Source organism: Macaca thibetana, chromosome X (genome assembly GCF_024542745.1).
Source record: "Macaca thibetana thibetana isolate TM-01 chromosome X, ASM2454274v1, whole genome shotgun sequence".
Classification (NCBI taxonomy): domain Eukaryota; kingdom Metazoa; phylum Chordata; class Mammalia; order Primates; family Cercopithecidae; genus Macaca; species Macaca thibetana.
The window spans coordinates 149,680,843-149,704,010 of record NC_065598.1 but is presented as its reverse complement, the minus strand read 5'-3'; the positions used below and the strand labels follow the sequence as shown (position 1 = coordinate 149,704,010).

The 23,168-nt window shown below is 41.7% G+C and overlaps 2 protein-coding genes across 5 annotated transcripts in view; one reads left to right on the top strand and one right to left on the bottom strand.

Annotated features, from left to right (window-relative positions):
* The window catches only part of F8 (coagulation factor VIII), a 198,989-nt gene that overhangs the window by 9,818 nt on the left and 166,003 nt on the right, over positions 1-23,168 (top strand). For all 4 annotated transcript variants that reach the window (XR_007722453.1, XM_050775409.1, XM_050775408.1 and 1 more), the window contains one exon: positions 21,408-21,529. Coding sequence is in view for 3 of the 4 variants with exons in the window: in XM_050775409.1 (XP_050631366.1) it covers positions 21,408-21,529 (122 nt within the window). In the remaining variant the exon portion in view is untranslated. The remainder of the gene's footprint in view (positions 1-21,407; positions 21,530-23,168) is intronic.
* Positions 1-23,168, bottom strand: part of FUNDC2 (FUN14 domain containing 2) — a 192,099-nt gene that overhangs the window by 38,352 nt on the left and 130,579 nt on the right. The window lies entirely within an intron of this gene.

The following is a 23,168-nucleotide window of genomic DNA, read 5'->3' as shown; positions in this document are numbered from 1 at the left end:
TTATAAGAAGAGAGAAAGTTCTGTCTCCATACTCATGCACTGAGGAAAAGCCATGTGAACATACAGCAAGAAGGCAACCATCTACCAGCTGGGAAGAGGGCTCTCACTAGAAACTGACCATGCTGGCACCCTGATGTTGGATTTCCAGCCTCCAGAACTGTGAGAAAATAAGTTTCTGTTATTTAAGTCACCCAATCTCTGGTATTTTGTTATGGAAGACCTGGCCAACTAAAACTGTTTTGTTAAGAGTTTTGGTGGTGGTGATGGTGGTTTTTTAGTTTTTGCGTCTGTGTTCATGATGGATATTTGACTGTGATTTTCTTATAATGTCATTGTCTGGTTTTGGTGTAAGAGTGGTATTAGTCCGTTCTAATGCTGCTATAAGAACATACCCGAGACTGGGTAATTTATAAATGAAAGAGATTTAATGGACTCACATTTCCATATAGCTGGGGAGGCCTCACAAACATGGTTGAAGGCAAAGGAGGAGCAAAGGCACATCTTATGTGGCATGGTGGCAGACAAAAGAGCATTGTACAAGGGAACTGCCCTTTATAAAACCATCAGATCTCTTGAGACTTATTCACTATCATGTGAACAGCATGGGAATAAATTCCATCTGAGCTGTTGAATTTAATAGTATAAAGTTCAGAATATTTCCTTATCATTTTTTCACTCCTTCGAGGTATGATTTACGTACTGTAAAAATCACCTATTTTCAGTGTGGAGATTTTTTTCCTTTCCTAAATCTTTACTGTGGTTTTGCCTATTCTGAATATTTCATGTAAATGAAGGGATAAAATATGTGGCCTTTTATGTCTGGCATCTTTTGCTTAGCATGTTTTCAGGATTCTTCCATTTTTGCAGAATGACAGAGGAGTTAAAATAAGAAAAGAAAGATATAGTAAGAATGAAACTATTTTCATTTTTTAATTAAAAAAATCTTCCATGTTGTAGTATGTATCAGAATTTAACTCCTTTTTATGGCTGAATAATACTCCATTGTATGGATAGACCACATTTTGTTTATCCATTCATCTGTTGATGGACTTTTGGATTGTTTCCCCTTTTGGCAATTATGAATGATGATGCTATAGAACATTCATGTACAAGTCTTTGTGTACATGTGCTTTTATTTCTCTTCAGAATATACTTAGGAATATAATTGCTAGGTCACATGGTAATTCTATGAAGTAGAGGCCCAGATTATCAGTAGCCTGGCATCTAACTAAACAACCATTTATCCATTAAAGTTAGTCTTGTTAACAATTAATATTGAGATAATTTTACTTCATACACTGTGTATATTTTAATGTCCATCTAGCATGCAGCCTGAGGCCAGAGAATAATAGTTTGAGTTGAATTGAATAGAATACATCATTAATTTATTATCTAGCTTTCTATTGTTGTATAGGCAGTCACATGTATTTACCAGAAAAAAGTTGATAGAATTTTTATTTTGATGAAACCCTTTTACACTTTAGATTATTTTGATACTGATTAACAGGATAAGCTGACTCTGGACACATCCTGACAGCCTCTGCCAAGGTTTGAAATAAACAGCTGGGAAAATTCAGTTTTATATTATCTGTTCCTGCAGCTGCTCAGTTTCTTCTAACCATGGGTCAGGGAATATAATAGGTTTTCTGATTAGTTTTAGATAAAATGTAAAAGAACAGTTCATGTCAAGGACAATGGTTGCCAAATATATTTGGCAGGATTTCTATATTGAATCCCAAGGGAAATACACAAACAAAACCCCACAAAAGTTAGGAAGGAGTAAAACCCAGGAATCCTGGAACATTTTGTCGCTTACTATGCAGATTAGCCTGAAAGTGTGAGACAGGCAAATAAATCACATGTTTCTGCCACAGTGGAAAATATTCACTCAGATGGCAAAGGTCTCAGGCTGGGGAGCTGGATATTGTCCTGTAATAGTTTCATCTCAGAACTGAACCACACACTTGGAGGGTGTTAATGCTCTTAGGAACGTCTAGTAATTCCGTTTGAATAGAGTCCTGTCCTGAATCACATACTGTCTCACAATCTTGTTTCTCTATCAATTATGTGTTTTCACTCTTCCCTCAGAGAGGGAAAAAGTGTTTCTGTGTGCTCTTGATCCTGTTCCCTTTCTGATCTTCCAATCTCTTGCTCTAGAACATATTTTATATGTATCTTATATCTTCATTTTAGTCAGAAGCATTTTATTTATTTATTTATTTATTTATTTATTTATTTATTCATTTATTATTTTTTTGAGACAGAGTCTCACTCTGTCCCCCAGGCTGGAGTGCAGTGGTGTGATCTTGGCTGACTGCAACCTCTGCCTCCTGGGTTCAAGCGATTCTCCTGCCTCAGCCTCCTGAGTAGCTGGGATTACAGGCACGCCCCACCACGCCCGGCTGATTTTTGTATTTTTAGTAGACAGGGTTTCATCATGTTGCTCAGGCTGGTGTCGAACTCCTGACCTCATGTGATACTCCTGCCTTGGCCTTCCAAAGTGTTAGGTTTACAGATGTGAGCCATTGCGTCTGGCCTTTAATCAGAAACATTTAAAGTGAAAGCACTGTGGTAACTTATGTTGAAATACCTTAGAAACCAATGGAAACTGCACAGAGAGGGGGTAGGATAGACTCAGTGGAACCAAGGATATAATGTGGAAAAAGGAGAAAGGTAGCAAACTAGGGATGAGTTGGTGAATGTGAAAGGGCATAATAATGTTAAATGACTAAAAACTACATAGGCTTATGTTAAGACTAGTGCCGTGGAAATGTTTAGAAGTAGATGACATTAAAGTGTGTTTAAATATAAATTAATGTTACAGATTGTGTTCCCTAGATGTAGACTCTGAGATGAAGATTAACATGCAGGAATTTTATTTGGAGTGTTCTTGGGATCAACACCTGAGGAATCAGGGATAGGCAGAGGGAGAAGCACGCTGCCCGGTAGGCTCCAGGACAGCCTTGTTGGACCTTACAGGGAGCTCTGGAGCTGGAATGAACCTTCCAGGTTGGACCAACATGTCCAGGCCTCTGTGTCCCTGCACTGAGCACTCGTGAAGTACTGTCCATCCTGGGACAGGGCAGAGTCGGCCCTGGGAAGAGGCGTGGTCTGCCCAGAGAGGGGGTGGGGCCTGTCCTGGAAATGGGCGGGGCATGCCCTGGTAGAGGGGCGTGGTCTGTCTTGGGAAGGAAGGTGTGCGGCCCCCACAGGCAACATTCCTCTGGGGCAGTCCCTGCGCACACCTCAGCGGAGGTGAAGGCTGACTTCCCACATTCAGCGGCTGGGACTGGGGAGTTCTCTCCTAGGCTGCCATCTGGGCGCCCCTCACCCTCGGTGCTGCTCAGCTCCAGGTCGTCGTGGGTTCAGGGCTCAGCTGCACGCTCCTGCCCGCGCCCTGGGCGTGATGGCACCCCTAGCCCCTGCCATTCTTCCCCCTCGCCTCCTCTCCCCACCATTGCTCTGCATTGCCCTGGGTTAGCCCAGGGGTGCCAGGTGGCTCCCCACCATACACTCTAAACCGCCGGTCCCAGAGCTGCAGGGAGGGGCGGCACAGACTCCCCACGTGGCTCATTAGGGATGGTGGTAATCAGAGTTCTTTTGCTGCCACTCTTTGATACCCAAACCCTATGTAATCTTCTTACTGGGGACACAGAATCATCTTTGAATTCATACATATACAGCACCTTGGAGGCTGGCCCTCCATCCTCACAGAGACCTGCCTCCAAGCTGGAGTTTTACCTGTGCCTAGTTGAGGACCCACTCCCTCATCTCTTTTGCTGTACAGTGATTCCCCAGGTCTACACGGTGTTATATGGAATTCCACATCAGTGAATCAAATCCTCTGTAAGATTTCAGATAGTGGTGCTGGCTAAGGCCCTGCAGGGAGGAAAGGCTAAGCTATGCCAAGATTAGGTATGTCAATGAAGTCCTGTCCTTTCTAGGAGGGAAGGAGTCCAGTGTGTCTGGCCACCGAAAAGCTGGTTTGTCTCTGTGATGGACAATACCATATTGCAGAAGTCCCCAACCTTTTTGGCACCAGGGACTGGTTTCGTGGAAGACAATTTTTCCAGAGACTGGTGGGGGGGTTGGGAATGTTTTCGGGATGAAACTGTCCACCTCAGATCATCAGGCATCAGTTAGGTTCTCATAAGGAGCACAAAACCTAGATCCCTTGCATATGCAGTTCACAGTAGCATTCGCACTCCTATGAGAATCTAATGCGGCAGCTGATCTCACAGGAGGCAGAGCCCAGGTGCTAATGCAAGTGATCAGGAGCCGCTGTAAATACAGATGAAGCTTTGCTCCCTGCCTGTTGCTCACCTCCTGCTATGTGGCCCCATTCCTAACAGACCACGGACTAGTACGGGTCAGCGGCCCAGGGGTTGGGCCCAATATGGCATATTGGGAGCTCAGCATTGGTTTTTGTTGCTGGCAGGTTGGACTTTGGTGGCAACAGTAGCTAAATCAGTTTTAGTCAGTGGGAAGCCACACTTTTGGGTCCGTGCATAAATTCTCTCCCTGATGCTATAGCCACTTAGCTCACATCTTGCCAGTACTGGGATGGCCTATGCAGAGGCTGGCTGATGTTAATTGCCAGAGTCATTTTTATCTGTGTTGTTGGTTAGTGCTTCCTTCATGGTGGATGCTTTCTGTTGGCATTAACATATTACGTGGAGACTTTTCTAGTTTGTGTCCACTCACTAATATGCTTTTTGTCCCAACTTTTTACTGGAAGAGCTTCCTTATCAGTACGCTGGGCCCTGGCCTTCAGCCAGTACAGAAAGTCATTTGTCAAGGCCTTCAGTTGGCAGACGTGCTCCCTGGACTACACGCTTTCTCGGGTGTCCCAGAAACCCTGGAATGGAGTGAAATGCAGGGCTACGTGGGAGAGCAGGGAGGCGAGAATTAAGTCAGCCCCACCTTTGCCCAACTCAGTGGGTCTCCTTGAGAGAGGTTTGCAGTTTCAAGGATACTTTTCAGCCAATCTGCTGCGAGATCCTGTGAAGGGGTGTGAAGGGTCTTCCTCTGTGACTGTAGATTGGCCAGTCTCTCCTTGTGTGTCTTAACAGTTTTCATTACACTTTATGTGAATTAATGCAAAACTGCTAGGTTTAAACTGCTCACCATTTTAGGGATCCCTTCTGGATTTTACCTTCCTTAAGAGGAAATTTTCCTCCTTTCCTCAGTTCATCCTTTCTGCCTTGGCTTTGACATGGTCTGGAGGCCACAGAGCCTCCTCCTGAGAGCCTCTCTCTGGTGTGTCTCTTTGTGTCTGTCCATCGCTCTCCTCTGGATCATTCCCTGTGGTTCCTGTTGGGCGTGGCTCCCATAAACGCACATAGCAGGGTCTGCTTTGTCTGCAACCTGATGCATTGTTATTTTTCACCAAAACTCGCAGTCCAAACATGACATTTCTGGGCCACACTCTTTGTCAGAGCTCCAGGGGCACAACCCTGGGGACCTGCTGGAAGGTGCCACCGTGACGTGTGCCTAGATGTGTTTTCCCTCAGTTACCACCTCGTTCCTGTGGTTCTGGTGGCTGGAGGGTGACTGCGTGCTTCACGAAGGGGGTCCTTACTGCTTTACATCCACCCTTTTCACGGAAAGCCCTTTGTCACATGTTTTCAGTGTTTCTAAGCGATTTTCTGCCAATCTTGTCTGCTAAGATTGTGGGGCAGTGTTTCCACAAATTTATAGCTGGCAGTGAATTGTCCCAAAGCAAATCAGACAGAATAAGATATTTCCAACATTGTTCAAATGCTGACAACTTATGTGCTTCCTTGGGCGATTTTACAACTTTTTAAACACACGAATAAAAATTATTGTCTGCTTCTTTCTCCTTTTTCTTTCTTTTTTTTCTTGCATACAGAAAGTTTATAGGAGGGGGATCCTCTGAATCAACACCCATGGGGGAGTGAAGGAAGCAGCATTGGGTAAAAGAAGTTGAGGTGATACAGTCTGAACAAAGGTCAATCCAACAGGCAGCTCAAGCTAGGATGGCTCTGCAGAGATGTTCTCTATTGAGGCAAGTTGTCTGAACCTATATAGTCCCACATTTACCAGGAATAAGGCATGAGTTTGGGTGTGGTGACTGACTTCAGCCAAAATTGGTTCCCGGAGAGGAATTCAGATTAGAGTTGTCAGCTGTCAGCACACCCAGCAGCTTAGGGAATAAGTGCTTTAGTCCTGAAGCAGTGAATCTGGACACCAGCCTCCACTATGGTCCACCCTTTCTGCTGCTCAGATTCTTTTGCTTCATAAGTTCTGGAATGGTTCCTTCAGGATTCTGATGGACTCCATTTCCTGGGGAAACAAAAGAGAAAGGTTTGGAACAGAGCACAACTCCTGCTGCTTTAGCTTTTCTTGAGTCTGCAGCTGGTACTCATCATCTTCCCCTTCTACTCCCCATTCTAGATCCCTCCCCCCACCACCCTCTCAATATGTACTTCTGCTGGTCCAAATAGGTTACCAGATAAGGTACCTGGTCATCATGCCCTTTGTAAGCCATGACTGTACTTGTCCATTTATCATCAACATTGAACAAGGGAATACTAAGAGATACCCAAGCAGATGACCTGGCTGCCAAATATATTCTCCTCTGTCTCCATTGTGTAATGTCAGCCCTTCCTCCTGATGATCAGGGTTGGTTACTCTTGCCAGAATAGTGACTCTTTTCCTTACCTCTTGGTCTCTTAATAGTGATCTGAAGTAATATGATGGAAACCATAGTTTCAAGTTTAATGAGACTCTTGATGTGTCCATTGGTGGGCGTATTCCCCTTTTAAGAACCAGTACTTCTAAACTCTCAGAGCCCAGAGTTGGGATAAGAGGCATAGTTTCCCTAATTGGGTCACTGGGAGTGATGGTAGTGTGAGGCTTGTCCTACTTCCAGTCCTTGTTTCCCAAAACCATATATTTTACTTAGGAACACATGGCACTAAATGATGGCCGTTGATGTAGAGTATATACTGCATCCTGGAGGATGGTGCCTTATTCTTAAGGGTATTATGTCTAAGCTAGTGCCTCAGCTGTGCCCTCAACAAGCTGTCCTACTACTCTATCAGGTGGGTAGCTTCTGGGTAGTGGATTCCATGGTCATGTATCTTCTTGCTTTAAAGTAGTTCTCTTGGTGTGATGCAATGTTATGTAAGATGAAATATTCTGTGAGGCCTTGAATGGTGGTGTTTATTGAGGCTCACCAAGCGACTGAATGATTTTCTTGAGAAATGGTGACATATCAGAGTCTTAGCTTTGGTCTCTGTTACTGACAAGTTGAATGTTAACATCAGTAGCTAGATCTGTATTGATGAGTCCATGATGTTGGGCCCATGCATAGCCTCTGCCATGGCTCCTCCATTCATACATCCATTTTGCAATAATTGGGGTACCAACAGCAGAGGCTGGTGAGCATCAAGTGGCTAAGTCATTCAGTCTACTTGGTTGTTTAGTGCTGTTTCTGTGGCTGATGTTCTTTATTCATTCTGTAATGCATGTCCTTTGTAGATTCAATTTCCTTCTCTCTGAACAACTTCTTTGGATATTTATTGAAAGGCAGGTCTACTGGCCATAAATTCCTTCAATTTTTGTTGTCTGAGAAAGTTTTTATTTCTCCTTCATTTTTGAAGGATACTTTCACAGAGTTCAGAATGTTAGGTTGGTTGTTTTTTTCTTTCCCTCAACACTTTAATGTGTCACTGCACTCTTTTTGTTTTTACGGTTTCTGAGGCGAAGTTGGATGTAATTTTTATCTTTGCTCCTCTGTAGATAAAGTATTTTTCCCCATCTGGTTTCTTACAACATGTTTTGTCTTTGATTTTCTGGAGTTCGAATATAATATGCCTAGGTGTAGGGGTTTTTTATTTGTTTGTTCATTTGCATCCATCTTTTTTTTTTTTTTTTTTTTTTTTTGAGACGGAGCCTCACTCTCTTGCCCAGGCTGGAGTGCAGTGGCACGAACTCGGCTCACTGCAATCTCCGTCTTCCGGGTTCACACCATTCTCCTGCCTCAGCCTCCCAAATAGCTGGGACTACAGGCACCTGCTACCACGTCCGGCTAACTTTTTTTGGATTTTTTAGTAGAGACGGGGTTTCACTGTGTTAGCCAGGATGGTCTCGATCTCCTGACCTCGTGATCCACCCACCTCGGCCTCCCAAAGTGCTGAGATTACAGACATGAGCCACTGCGCCCAGCTGCATCCATATTCTTTGGTATTCTCTGAGCTTCCTGAATCTGTGGTATGGTGTCTTGTGTCTGCCATTAATTTGGGGGAACTTCTCAGTCATTACTGCTTTAAAAATTTGCTTGTATTCATTTCTGCATTCTTCTTCTGGCGTTTCCATTTGTAACATGTGTATGTTACAACTTTTGTAGTTGCTGTTCCACAGTTTTTGGACATTCTGGACCCATGCATAGCCTCTTCCATGGGTTTTTGTTTGTTTGTTTGTTTGTTTTGGTGTGTTTTCGTTTTTGTTTTTGTTTTTTCAGTCTTATTCTCTTTGCTTTTCAGTTTTGGAAGTTTCTATTGTCATATCCTCAAGCTCAGAGATTCTTTCCTCAGTCATGTCTTGTCTACCAATGAGCCCATCAAAGACATTCTTCATCTCTGTTGCAGTGTTTTTGATCTGTAGCCTTTCTTTTTTATTCTGTCTTAGAATTTCCATCTTTTTCCTTACAATATACATCTGTCATTGCACATTGTCTACTTTTTACATTAAAACCCTTAGCATATTAATCATAGTTTAAAAAATTCCTGGTCTGATAATTATGACATTCCTGCCATATTTGACTCTGGTTCTGATGCTTGCTTGTTCAGTCTCTTCAAATTTTGTAGGTTTTGCCCTTTAGTATGCCATGTAATTTCTTGTTAAAAGGTGGACATGATGTGCTGGGTAAGAAGAACTTCAGTAAATAGGCCTGTAGTGATGTGGTGGTATTGTAGTGGGAGGGAAAGTGTTCTATAATCCTATGGATTAGGTTTCAGTCTTTGGGTGAGCCTGTGCCCCTGAACTATGCCCTTCATCGGTGCTTCTCTGATTTCCCAAACCCCCGTAGGTTGTACAAGATAGCTAGAAGGGGATGGAGTTGGATATTTGCTTTTCCCTAAGTAGGTTAGGCTCTGATATAAGAGCAGAATGTTTTGGCATATTTCAAATGGTTACTTCTCCCTTGTTCCTGCCAGAAACACAGGGATTTTTCTTCAATATTTATTATGAGGACCTGGTAGAGCTCCTAGAGGTAAAACTCACAACAGCATGGGAACCCATCTATTACTGGGTCCCCTGAGGGTTTTTTTTTTTTTTTTTCAGTCCATAGCAGCTGGTTTAGTTGTTGAATAGGTAATACACTTCCATGGTTTAAAAGTAGAAAAACATACAGAAGGAGTCTAGTGATAAGCTCCTCCCAGCTCCTGTTCCTGTTGTTATGTTGTCAGACCCCAAAATATAACCACTGTTATGGATTCCCTGTGCATTTTTCTAGAGTTTTTTTCTTTCTTTCTTTTCTTTTTTTTTAAATTATACTTTAAACTCTAGGGTATATGTGCACAACGTGCAGGTTTGTTATGTATGTATACATGTGCCATGTTGGTGTGCTGCACCCATTAACTTGTCATTTACATTAGGTATATCTCCTAATGCTATCCCTCCCCGCTCTCCCCACCCCACAACAGGCCCTGGTGTGTGATGTTCCCCTTCCTATGTCCAAGTGATCTCATTGTTCACTTCCCGCCTATGAGTGAGAACATGTGGTGTGTGGTTTTCTGTCCTTGTGATAGTTTGCTGAGAATGATGGTTTCCAGCTGCATCCATGTCCCTCCCTACAAAGGACATGAACTCATCCTTTTTTATGGCTGCATAGTATTCCATGGTGTATATGTGCCACATTTTCTTAATCCAGTCTATCATTGATGGACATTTGGGCTGGTTCCAAGTCTTTGCTATTGTGAATAGTGCTGCAATAAACATACGTGTGCATGTGTTTTTATAGCAGCATGATTTATAATCCTTTGGGTATATACCCAGTAATGGGATGGCTGGGTCAAATGGTATTTCTAGTTCTAGATCCTTGAGGAATCGCCACACTGTCTTCCACAATGCTTGAACTGGTTTACAGTCCCACCAACAGTGTTCCTATTTCTCCACATCCTCTCCAGCACCTGTTGTTTCCTGACTTTTTAATGACCGCCATTCTAACTGGTGTGAGATAGTATCTCATTGTGGTTTTGATTTGCATTTCTCTAATGACCAGTGATGTGAGCATTTTTTTATGTGTCTGTTGGCTGCATAAATGTCTTCTTTTGAGAAGTGTCTGTTCATATCCTTTGCCCACTTTTTGATGGGGTTGTTTTTTTCTTGTAAATTTATTTGAGTTCTTTGTAGGTTCTGGATATTAGCCCTTTGTCAGATTAGTAGATTGCAAAAATTTTCTCCCATTCTGTAGGTTGTCTGTTCACTCTGATGGTAGTTTCTTTTGCTGTGCACAAACTCTTTAGTTTAATTAGATCCCATTTGTCAATTTTGGCTTTTGTTGCCATTGCTTTTGGTGTTTTAGACATGAAGTCCTTGCTCATGCCTATGTCCTGAATGGTATATTGCCTAGGTTTTCTTCTAGGGTTTTTATGGTTTTAGGTCTAACATTTAAGTCTCTAATCCATCTTGAATTAATTTTTGTATAAGGTGTAAAGAAGGGATCCAATTTGAGCTATCTACATATGACTAGCCAGTTTTCCCAGCACCATTTATTAAATAGGAAATCCTTTCCCCATTTCTTGTTTTTGTCAGGTTTGTCAAAGATCAGATGACTGTAGATGTGTGGTATTATTTCTGAGGGCTCTGTTCTGTTCCATTGGCCTATATCTCTGTTTTGGTACCAGTACCATGCTGATTTGATTACTGTAGCCTTGTAGTATAGTTTGAAGTCAGGTAGTGTGATACCTCCAGCTTTATTCTTTTGGATTAGGATTGTCTTGGCAATGTAGGCTCTTTTTTGGTTCCATATGAACTTTAAAGTAGTTTTTTCCAATTCTGTGAAGAAAGTCATTGGTAGCTTAATGGGGATGGCATTGAATCTATAAATTACCTTGGACAGTATGGCCATTTTCACGATATTGATTCTTCCTATTCATGAGCATGGAATGTTCTTCCATTTGTTTGTGTCCTCTTTTATTTCATTGAGCAGGGGTTTGTAGTTCTCCTTGAAGAGGTCCTTCACATCCCTTGTAAGTTGGATTCCTAGTATTTTATTCTCTTTGAAGCAATTGTGAATGGGAGTTCACTCATGATTTGACTCTCTGTTTGTCTGTTATTGGTGTATAAGAATGCTTGTGTATTTTGCACATTAATTTTGTATCCTGAGACTTTGCTGAAGTTGCTTATCAGATTAAGGAGATTTTGGACTGAGACGATTGTAAATATACAATCATGTCATCTGCAAAGAGGGAAAATTTGACTTCCTCTTTTCCTAATTGAATATTCTTTATTTCTTTCTCCTGCCTGATTGCCCTGGGCAGAACTTTCAACACTATGTTGAATAGGAGTGGTGAGAGAGGGCATCCCTGTCTTGTGCCAGTTTTCAAAGGGAATGCTTCCAGTTTTTGCCCATTCAGTATGATATTGGCTGTGGGTTTGTCATAAATAGCTCTTATTATTTTGAGATACGTTCCATCAATACCAAATTTATTGAGAGTTTTTAGCATGAAGGCCTGTTGAATTTTTTCAAAGGCCTTTTCTGCATCTATTGAGATAATCATGTGGTTTTTGTCTTTGGTTCTGTTTATGCTGCATTTTGTTTATTGATTTGCATATGTTGAACCAACCTTGCATCCCAGAGATGAAGCCCACTTGATCGTGGTGGATAAGCTTTTTGATGTGCTGCTGGATTCGGTTTGCCAGTATTTTATTGAGGATTTTTGCATCAATGATCATCAGGGATATTCTCTTTTTTGTTTTATCTTTGCCAGACTTTGGTATCAGGATGATGTTGGCCTCATAAAATGAGTTAGGGAGGATTCCCTCTTTTTCTATTGATTGGAATAGTTTCAGAAGGAATGGTACCAGCTCCTCCTTGTACCTCTGGTAGAATTCGGCTGTGAATCTGTCTGGTCCTGGACTTTTTTTGGTTGGTAGACTATTAATTATTGCCTCAATTTCAGAGCCTGCTATTGGTCTATTCAGGGATTCAACTTCTTCCTGGTTTAGTCTTGGGAGAGTGTAAGTGTCCAGGAATTTATCCGTTTCTTCTAGATTTTCTAGTTTATTTGCGTAGAGGTGTTTATAGTATTCTCTGATGGTAGTTTGTATTTCTGTGGGGTTGGTGGTGATATCCCGTTTATCATTTTTTATTGCGTCTATTTGATTCTTCTCTCTTTTCTTCTTTATTAGTCTTGCTAGCGGTCTATCAATTTTGTTGATCTTTTCAAAAAACCAGCTCCTGGATTCATTGATTTTTTTGAAGAGTTTTTGTGTCTCTATCTCCTTCAGTTCTGCTCTGATCTTAGTTATTTCTTGCCTTCTGCTAGCTTTTGAATGTGTTTGCTCTTGCTTCCCTAGTTCTTTTAATTGTGATGTTAGGGTGTCAGTTTTAGATCTTTCCTGCTTTCTCTTGTGGGCGTTTAGTGCTGTAAATTTCCCTCGACACATTGCTTTAAGTGTGTCCCAGAGATTCTGGTATGTTGTATCTCTGTTCTCCTTGGTTTCAAAGAACATCTTTATTTCTGCCTTCATTTTGTTATGTACCCAGTAGTCAATTCACGAGCAGGTTGTTCAGTTTCCATGTAGTTGAGTGGTTTTGAGTGAGTTTTTAAATCCTGAGTTCTAGTTTGATTGCACTGTGGCCTGAGAGACAGTTTGTTATAATTTCTGTTCTTTACATTTGCTGAGGAGTGCTTTACTTCCAACTATGTGGTCAATTTTGGAATAAGTGCGATGTGGTGCTGAGAAGAATGTATGTTCTGTTGATTTGGGGTGGAGAGTTCTGTAGATGTCTATTAGGTCTGCTTGGTGCAGAGCTGAGTTCAATTCCTGGATATCCTTTTTAACATTCTGTCTCGTTGATCTGTCTAATGTTAACAGTGGGGTGTTAAAGTCTCCCCTTATTATTGTGTGGGAGTCTAAGTCGCTTTGTAAGTCTCTAAGGACTTGCTTTATGAATCGGGGTGCTCCTGTATTGGGTGCATATATATTTAGGATAGTTAGCTCTTCTTGTGGAATTGATCCCTTTACCCTTATGTAATGGCCTTCTTTGTCTCTTTTGATCTTTGTTGGTTTAAAGTCTGTTTTATCAGAGACTAGGATTGCAACCTGTGCCTTTTTTTGTTTTCCATTTGCTTGGTAGATCTTCCTCTATCCCTTGAGCCTATGTGTGTCTCTGCATGTGAGATGGGTCTCCTGAATACAGCACACTGATGGGTCTTGATTCTTTATCCAATTTGCCAGTCTGTGTCTTTTAATTGGAGCATTTAGCCCATTTACTTTTAAGTTTAATATTGTTATGTCTGAATTTGGTCCCATCATTATGATGTTAGCTGGTTATTTTGCTTGTTAGTTGACGCAGTTTCTTCCTAGCATTGGTTGCTGAAGCTTGTGCATTTGTCATATAGTTCTCATGCCATGGTTTTCAGCTCTGTCAGGTCATTTAAGGACTTCTCTACATTGGTTATTCTAGTTAGCCATTTATCTAATCTTTTTTCAAGGTTTTTAGCTTCTTTGCAATGGGTTTGAACTTCCTCCTTTAGCTCGGAGAAGTTTGATTGTCTGAAGCTTTCTTCTCTCAACTGGTCAAAGTCATTCTCCATCCAGCTTTGTTCCATTGCTGGCGAGGAGCGGCATTCCTTTGGAGGGACAGAGGCACTCTGATTTTTAGAATTTTAGGCTTTTCTGCACTGCTTTTTCCCTATCTTTGTGGTTTTATCCGCCTTTGGTCTTTGATGATGGTGACATACAGATGGGGTTTTGGTGTGGATGTCCTTTCTGTTTGTTAGGTTTCCTTCTAACAGTCAGGAGCGTCAGCTGCAGGTCTGTTGGAGTTTTCTTGAGGTCCACTCCAGACCCTGTTTGCCTGGGTATCGGTGGAGGCTGCAGAAGAGGGAATATTGCTGAACAGCAATTGTTGCTGCCTGATCATTCCTCTGGAAGCTTCATCTCAGAGGGGTATCCGGCCATTTGAGGTGTGTTGTGTCCGTCTGCCCCTAATTGGGGGTGTCTCCCAGTTAGGCTACTTGGGTGTCAGGGACCCACTTGAGCAGGCAGTCTGTCCATTCTCAGATCTCAGACTCTGTGCTGGAAGAACCACTACTCTCTTCAAAGCTGTTAGACAGGAACATTTACATCTGCAGAGGTTTCTGCTGCCTTTTGTTTGGCTATGCCCTGTCCCCAGAGATGGAGTCTACAGAGGCAGGCAGGCCTCCTTGAGCTGTGGTGGGCTCCACCCAGATCGAGCTTCCAGGCCGCTTTGTTTACCTACTTAAGCCTCAGAAATGGCGGGCACCCCTCCCCCAACATCCCTGCCGCCTTGCTGTTAGATCTCAGACTGCTGTGCTAGCAATGAGGGAGGCTCCATGGGCATGGGACCCTCCGAGCCAGGCGCAGGATATAATCTCCTGGTGTGCCATTTGCTAAGACCCTTGGAAAAGCACAGTATTAGGGTGGGAGTGACCCGATTTTCCAGGTGCTGTGTGTCACGGTTTCTGTTGGCTAGGAAAGGGAATTCCCTTCCCCCTTGCGATTGCTGGGTGAGGCTATGCCTTGCCCTGCTTCGGCTCTCACTCGTTGGGCTGCACCCACTGTCCTGCACCCACTGTCCGACACACCCCAGTGAGATGAACCTGGTACCTCAGTTGGAAATGCAGAAATCGCCTGTCTTCTGTGTTGCTCACACTGGGAGCTGTAGCCAGGAGCTGTTCCTATTTGGCCATCTTGGAACCTTTTCTTTCTTTCTTTTTTTTTTTAAATGGATTCTTGCTCTGTCACCCAGGCTGGAGTGCAGTTGTGTGATCTCAGCTCACTACAACCTCTGCCTCCCAGGCTCAAGCAATTCTCCTGCCTCAGACTCCCAAATAGCTGGGATTATAAACACATGCCACCACCCCCCACTAATTTTTGTACTTTTGGTGGAGACAGGGTATCACCATGTTGGCCAGGCTGGTCTTGAACTCCTGACCTCAAGTGATTGAGCTGCCTCCTAAAGTGCCGGGATTACAGGCATGAGCCACCATGCCCGCCCCCCTCCTCAATGGAGTTTTAAACTCTCAGACTTGTCCACACTGAGCTTGCAGCAATTTGTCAATTACAGTTCAGGTTTTCCTACCCTGATGCTGGTTCCCATGGAAGTTTCTGTGCTTAGGTTTTGGCTTCAGTAAGTTGTGATTCTCTGTATTCACCTGTCTTTCCAATGTGTGGGGGCAGCAGATTGACCTGTGACCTCACTTCTCTGGCTTATCTGAAGAAGAGTTGTTGATTTTTCAGTTTATTCAGCTTTTTACTTGTTAAGACGGAGTAGCACCTTCTAAGCTCCTTACATGCCAGACTGGAAACCAGAAGTCTGATTGTCTACTTTTTAAGTATGTTGCCTTTTCAAAATTAAAAATTACTCACACCAATCGTTCTCAAACTTTTCCAAAAAATGTAAGAGGGAACATCTCTCAACTCGTTCTATGAGGTCAGCACTACCCTGATCCCAAAGCCAGACAGAGACATTATGAGAAAACAAAAACAAAAACAAAACAAACAAACAAAAACTACAGGCCGGTATCTCTTATCATGCAAAAATCCTCAACAAAATACTAGCAAATCAAGTCCAGGAGCATATTAAAAGGATTATGCAGCATGACTACATGGGATTTACTCCTGGAATGCAAGGATGTTTTAATATACAAAAATCAGTCAATGTGATCTACCACATTAACAGAACGAAGGACAAAATGTGATTATCTCAATTGATGCAGAAAAATCTTTTGACAAAATTCAATACCCTTTCATGATGATAACACTCAACAAACTAGGAATAAAAGGAAACTATATCAACATAGTACGAACCATATGTGAAAAACCCACAGCGAACACCATACTCAATGGTGAAAAACTGAAAGCTTTTCCTCTAAGATCAGGAACAAGACAAGGATGACCCCTTTCACCACTTCTACTCAACATAGTGCTGGAAGTCCTAGTCAGAGCAATTAGGGAAGAAAAAGAAATAAAATACATCCAAACTGGAAAGGAAGAAGCAAAATTATCTCTGTTCACAGATGATGTAATCATTTTTGTAGAAAACCCTAACAATCACACATACAGACAGAAACACACACATACACACATACCACTGTTAGAACTAGTCAATCAATTCAACAGAGTAGCAGGATACAAAGTCAACACAAAAAAATAAATTGTGGCTGGGCATGGTGGCTCACACCTGTAATCCTGCACTTTGGGAGGTCAAGGCAGGAAGTTTGTTTGAGGCCAAGAGTTGGAGATCAGCCTGGGCAACATAGCAAGACCCTGTCTCAAAAAATTTAAAAAAAGATTAGCCAGAGGTGGTGGTGCAAGTCTGTAGTCCCAGTTACTTGGGAGGCTAAGGTGGGAGGATCACTTGAGCTCAAGAGTTCAAGGCTGCAGTAAAGCTATGATTGTGCCACTGCACTCCAGTGACAGACCATGACCCTCTATCCTAAAAAAAGTAAATAAAAATTTAAAACATCAGTTGCATTTATATGCACCAAAAATGAACACTTCAAAGGAAATTAAGGAAATAATTCCACCTACAATAGCATATAAAAGAATAAAATACTTAGGAATTAACCTAACCAAGGAGGTGAAACACTTGTGCAATGAAAACAACAAAATATTCCTGAAGGAAATTAAAGGAAACATAAATGAATTGAAAGACATCCTATGTTAATGGATTGGAAGACAATATTGTTAAGGTGTCAATATTGTTAAGATGTCAATTTATAGATTTAATGCAATCTCTATCAAAATTCCTGTGACATTTCTTGCAGAAATAGAAAAACTCACGCAAAAATTCATATAGAATCTCAAGGGGCCGGGCATGGTGGTTCATGCCTATAATCCTAGCACTTTCGGAGGCCAAGGCGGGTGGATCACGAGGTCAGGAGATCGAAACCATCCTGGCTAACACAGTGAAACCCTGTCTCTACTAAAAACACAAAACATTAGCCGGGTGTGGTGGTGGGAGGAGGCTGAGGCAGGAGAAGGGCATGAACCCAGGAGGTGGAGCTTGCAGTGAGCCGAGATCATGCCATTGCACTCCAACCTGGGTGACAGAGCAAGACTCTGTCTCAAAAAAAAAAAAAAAAAACAAAAGAAAAAAATCTCAAAGGACACTGAATAGCCAAAATAACTCTAAAAAGAACAAAGTTAAAGGACTTATATTTCTTGATTTCAAAACTTACTACAAAGCTACAGTAATCAAAACAGTGTGGTACTGGCATAAAGATAGACATATAGACCAATGGAATAGAATAAGGAGTCCAGAAATAAGCCCTTTTGTATATGGCCAAATGATCTTCTACAAGGGTGCCAAGACCATTCAATAGGAAAACAATAGTCTTCAACAAACAGTGCTGGGAAAACTGGTTATCTACATGAAAAAGAATGAAGTTGAACCCTTATCTAACACCATATAAAAATTAACTCAAAATGGATCCATTACCTAAATGTAAGACCTAAAATTATAAAACTGTCAGGAGAAAACATAGGGCAAAACTTTGTGACATTGGATTTGGCAATGACTGTTTGGATATGACACCAAAGGCATAGGCAATGAAAGAAAAACACAAATTGGACTTCATGAAAAAATTTTAAATTTGTTCATCAAAAGACACCATCAGCAGAGTTAAAAGACAACCCATAGAATGGAGAAAATCTTTGCAAATCATATAAGAGATTACTATCCAGAATATATGGAGAACTCCTAAAACTCAACAACAAGAAAGCAGACAACCTGATTTAAAAATGGGCAAAGGACTTGAGTAGGCATTCCTCCAAAGAAGATATACAAATGGCCAATAAGTACATGAAAAGATGCTCAACATCACCAATCATTAGAGAAATATAAATTAAAACTACAAAGAGATACCGCCTCACACCCATTAGGATGGCTACTATCAAAACTAAAACAGAAAATAATGAGTGTTGGTGAGGATGTGGAGAAATTGGAACCTTTGTGCACTGTTGGGAATGTAAAAATGGTACAGCTGCTGTGGAAAACAATAGGGCAGTTTCTCAAAAAATTAAACAGAATTACCATATGATCCAGCAACTCGACTTCTGGCTATATATGCAAAAGAACTGAAACGGGGTCTTAAAGAGATATTTATACATCAATTGTATTAGGGTTCTTCAATGAAACAGATCCAAGAGTGTGTGTGTGGGTGTGTGTGTGTATATATATGTGTGTGTGTGTGTGTCTGTGTGTGTGTGTGGTAAAAATACAGGGTTTAAGTCAGAAGGCAGAACCAAGAATGCTTATGTCCAAGGGCAGAAGATAGATGTCCCAGTTCAAACAGGGAAAGTGAATTTGCCCTTCCTCTGTCTTTTTGTTCTATTCAGGCCCTCAGTGGAATGGATAATGCCCACCCACATTGGTGAGAGTGATCTTCTTTACAAATTCAAATGCTATTCTCTTCTGGAAACATCGTCACAGACATACCTAGAAATACTGTTTTACCATGTATCTGAGCATGTCTTAGCCCAGTCAAGTTGACATATAAAATTAACCATCATATCCATGTTCATAAGCAGCATTATTCACAATAGCTAAAATGTAGAAGTCCTGCAAGTGTCTATTGACAGATGAATGGATACACACAAAGCATTACAAAAGAAGGAAATTCTGACACATGCTACGACATAGATGAACCTTGAGTATATTATGCTAAGTGAAATAAGCCAGTCACAAAAAGACAAATGCTGTATGATTCCACTTATATTGGGTACTTTGAGTAGTCACAATCATACAGAAAGTAGAATGGTAGATGCCAGAGACTGGGGGAGGCGAGAGTTATTATTTAATGTTTATACAGTTTCAGTTTGCAACATAAAATTAATTCTGGAGGTGAATGGGAGAATATTACACATGTTTTCTTTTTTGAGATGGGATCTCACTCTGTTGCCCAGGCTGGAGTACAGTTTTGCGATCATAGCTCACTGCAGCCTCAACCATCTGAGCTCAAGTGATCCTCCCACCACAGGCGCCAAAGTAGCTAAGACCACAGGTGCACACCACCACGCCTGGCTAATTATTATTATTTGTAGAGGCCAGGTATTGCTATGTTGCCCAGGCTGGTGTTGAACTCCTGGGCTCAAGTGATCCTTCTGCCCTGGCCTCCCAAAGTACTGGGATTACAGGTGTGTGCCACCACACCTGGCCAGAATATTTAATACTACTGAACTGTACATTTAAACATGGTTAGGCTGGGCGTGGTGCCTCACGCCTACAATCCCAGCACTTTGGGAGGCCAAGGAGGGTGAATTGCTTGAGCCCAGGAGTTTGACACCAGCCTGGGCAACATGGTGAAACCCTGTCTCTACAAAAAAATTAGCTAGGCATGGTGGCGCACGCCTGTAGTCCCAGCTACTCTGGCGGCTGAGGCGGGAGGATCGCTCGAACCTGGGAGGCGGATCTCGCCACTGCACTCCAGCCTGAGCGACCAAGTGAGACCCTGTCAAAAAAAAAAAAAAAAAAAGATTAAGATAGTAAATTTTATGTGTATTTTACCACGATTATTGAAACTGAAATCCCCATGGGTCACTGATTTACCAATTTAGCTATTTTCACCATTTTTAGATTGTATTTTCCTTCTCTATCTCAGCATTCTGACTAAAGGAAAAGCAAACTTTCTTACAAGAATGAATGATTCTCCAGTGTGGCTGCTCCTGAAAGGAACAATGAGACTTTTGTTATTTCACCACAAGACTGAGAAAGAAATAAACGAGTGATAAATGCCCACACCCCTTCTTACTCATTTCACATCCTGATGATCTGAGGCATGGTATGGCTTTTATTCCAAGCATGTGAATACTTACAATCAGAAACTCCCTCTCCTTTCCCTCACTTTATCATTATTGCCGTCATTTATGACAATGGAGGGAGTGTCTCGCTGGATGATATTTGGGGTTCTTTCTTCAGTAGTCCACCATACCGAGCGTTTATTTGTGCTGTTCTCCATCTTTCACATCTACCACTTTTCAAAAGCCCCTGAGAGTCAGTAAGACACGAGACTCAAAACAACTGCTTCACATCTAAGTGTATGTCTTTAAAAATCTCTCCTTTTCCATATTTATGTCTGATGTGTTTTGTTATGGCACAGTGGCATGTAGTATGTGGTTCATAAGTGAATCAATGTACATCTGTGGAGGGCGAATGCTCAATTTTAGATCTATACATGAAAGCTTTTTTTCCAGGGCAGGAGCCTTGCTTTCTCCGACTAAGCCCTTAATTACCCAAATGCCCGTGTGTTGTGCCTTTGGCTTGTTGAAATGATACCAATTGGTAAAATCCGATGGGAGATAAAAGTCAGATGTCCAGAAGCATAAAAGTCAGGAAGAGAGGCTCTTTGTGGCATAGAGAAAGCTGCAGAACTGCTCCATGGTGTGCAAAACTCATCAGCACATGAAACTAGTGAGTGGAGATAGTCACCTTCAACCACTTTGTAATTTCTACCAATTCACTTGGGGCCAGTGTCCCTTATTCACCAAGATTCACATTGGTCCTTTTGATTATTTGGCTTGAGGAGGCCCCCGACATGCTAAACTGTCACACAGGGAGAGAGGAAAAGTTGGGAACCAGCTTTCACTTAAAACGGCTTTGACAATGGAGGCAAATAATAACATTTTGGGAACATTTATATAAGTAATTATATAATTTCTGATTCAGTAGCTGGTTCATGAATAAATGAGTAATTGGGAGTATCTGAGTGGAGACAAGAATGAGCATTAATGTAGGACTGATTCTGAATTACAGCTCCTGGCACTAGTAGGTTTCAATATACATAGTCTGCTGAAAGGTAATTCTCTCTGTGATATTCCTGGTATCCCTAAGGAGGGAAGTATAATTTTAGGTACATACTGACAAAATTTGAATACAGAGTACTTAGATGAAAGTTATAGCCTGTTTTAGAGATTAAATTGAAGGATGCAGTAGCTATTGCTTTGGCAAAGGATTTTTGGCTGATGCAGTGTATGGTTACTGATTTTATGATTCTTATCACATGACACCTAATGTGTCAGTTGACTTGTGAAAACAGTGTTTCAGTTTAATGGATGTTAGGGATTTATATACAACTTCAAATTTACCTCCTTGTTAATAGTAGAAAAGAGTAGTATGGAAGCATTACTTCCAGCTGCTTTTTGAAGCGTCCACCAAAATGAACGACTTTTTCCTTTCTTCACAGATTTCCTCCTAGAGTGCCAAGATCTTTTCCATTCAACACCTCAGTCATGTACAAAAAGACTGTGTTTGTAGAATTCACGGATCACCTTTTCAACATCGCTAAGCCAAGGCCACCTTGGATGGGTAATAAAAACAATGTTGAATGCTAATTATGAAATTGGGTATCTTATTTTCTATCACAGATTCCCCAATCTTGAGGTTGCAGTTAAAAAGTGCAGCTGCCAAAGAGAATGTTTCCCTAACTGCTACCTATAGGGAAATACACTGACTGCATTTTCTGTCTTTTTACTGGGCCATCTTCCTCTGCTTGGTCTATGCCAACTGCTTACCTCTACTTAGATGTCAAATAAAATATGTAACAACATGTTATGATAGGATATTTTCTGTCCTAGAATTGTTGCTGAGAATTACAGGTGGGAAGTATCCCCTTATTCTAAAGAGAGGTATCAGCCTATCGATTTAGAACTTGTTCAGGTAACAGTCCACAATTGGTTCTGCAACCCTTAGCCCCTGACTCACCTCCAACCTTGTATTTAAAAAAAGGCTGGGAACTTATGAAAAACTTTAGATTTGAATATTTCTTTGGAGAGCCTCTTTGGTGTTTTATGTGTTGCTTACCCCATGGGGGATGGGAGGCCTGTCCCTCATGTCAAGTTATAATCAAGGAGACCTCGGGAGAACCACTTAGAAGACTGGACAAGGTACCTATGGAACTTGGGAGACACTGACTACTGCCTGGTTTTTATCTGGACAAATTTTCAAGGTCAGAGGCCAAAAGGGCTTCTGATGGAATAGCAGGGGGAGTGGGCTGTAGTGGGAGCTAACTGCACTACCACTGTTAGGTGTAAGGCCAGGAAGGCCACTGAATGGGACTTGTCTTACAAAGACTCTGTCTGAGAGGTCTTCCTGCCGGGGTTAGATAACCTCAACAGAAAAAGCCTGTGTGGGTTGTACTGCCAGAAGCAGAATCTGAGAGGAGAGATACAAGTGACCAGCAGGAGAAGGTATATCCCATGCTAAGATCAGGTGCAGTGGGGTGTCTCCATGTTGGCAGGGAGAGGTCTCCAAAGAACTCATAAGTTCCCTAAGAAAGAAAGGCAGAATTTTGGTATGTGTCACAACTAGGGAGTACTAATGCCACATTATCAAGAAAGAGTTTGTTGTTGTGCCTATTTTTTTTTTACCTCCCCCCACCCTCCGTCCAGCCATCCTTCCCACTTGCTCCTACCATGGAGGGTCCAGAGGCAGAAAGGTGAGTTGGGGCGGAAGATGGGAAAGCAGCGAAGCTGCCAAAAAAATTAATTTTACATATTGCAAATTTCTGGGGCTGTCAGAACGTAGCTGCAGAAGGAAGGGGACTTGCAATTGCAGAAGACATCAAAACTTTGGTATTAGACTGGACTGGACTTGTTAGAACCTAAAAGTGATACTGTTGGTTAATATCTGAAGGTTACTGGAAAAGATCTGGGATCAGCCAAAGTGCAGGAAAAGGGAGACCTCACATAATGTAATTAAAAACAGTGGTCTAAGAAAAATAAGGCTATTTTATGTTTTTATCCCACTAAATCCAGTTCATTCAATACACTGTTTATAGGCATTTTATATTTAGTGTATTCATAAAGTGGAGCTCTTAATTTTCCTCTTGATTTTCTGTCATGGCCTTACTAACAACCCAGTTGCACAAGCCAAAATCATAGGAGTTTTCTTTGACTACTCTCTCTTTTTTTCTATCTCCAGCATCATATTTATGAGCAAGTCCTGT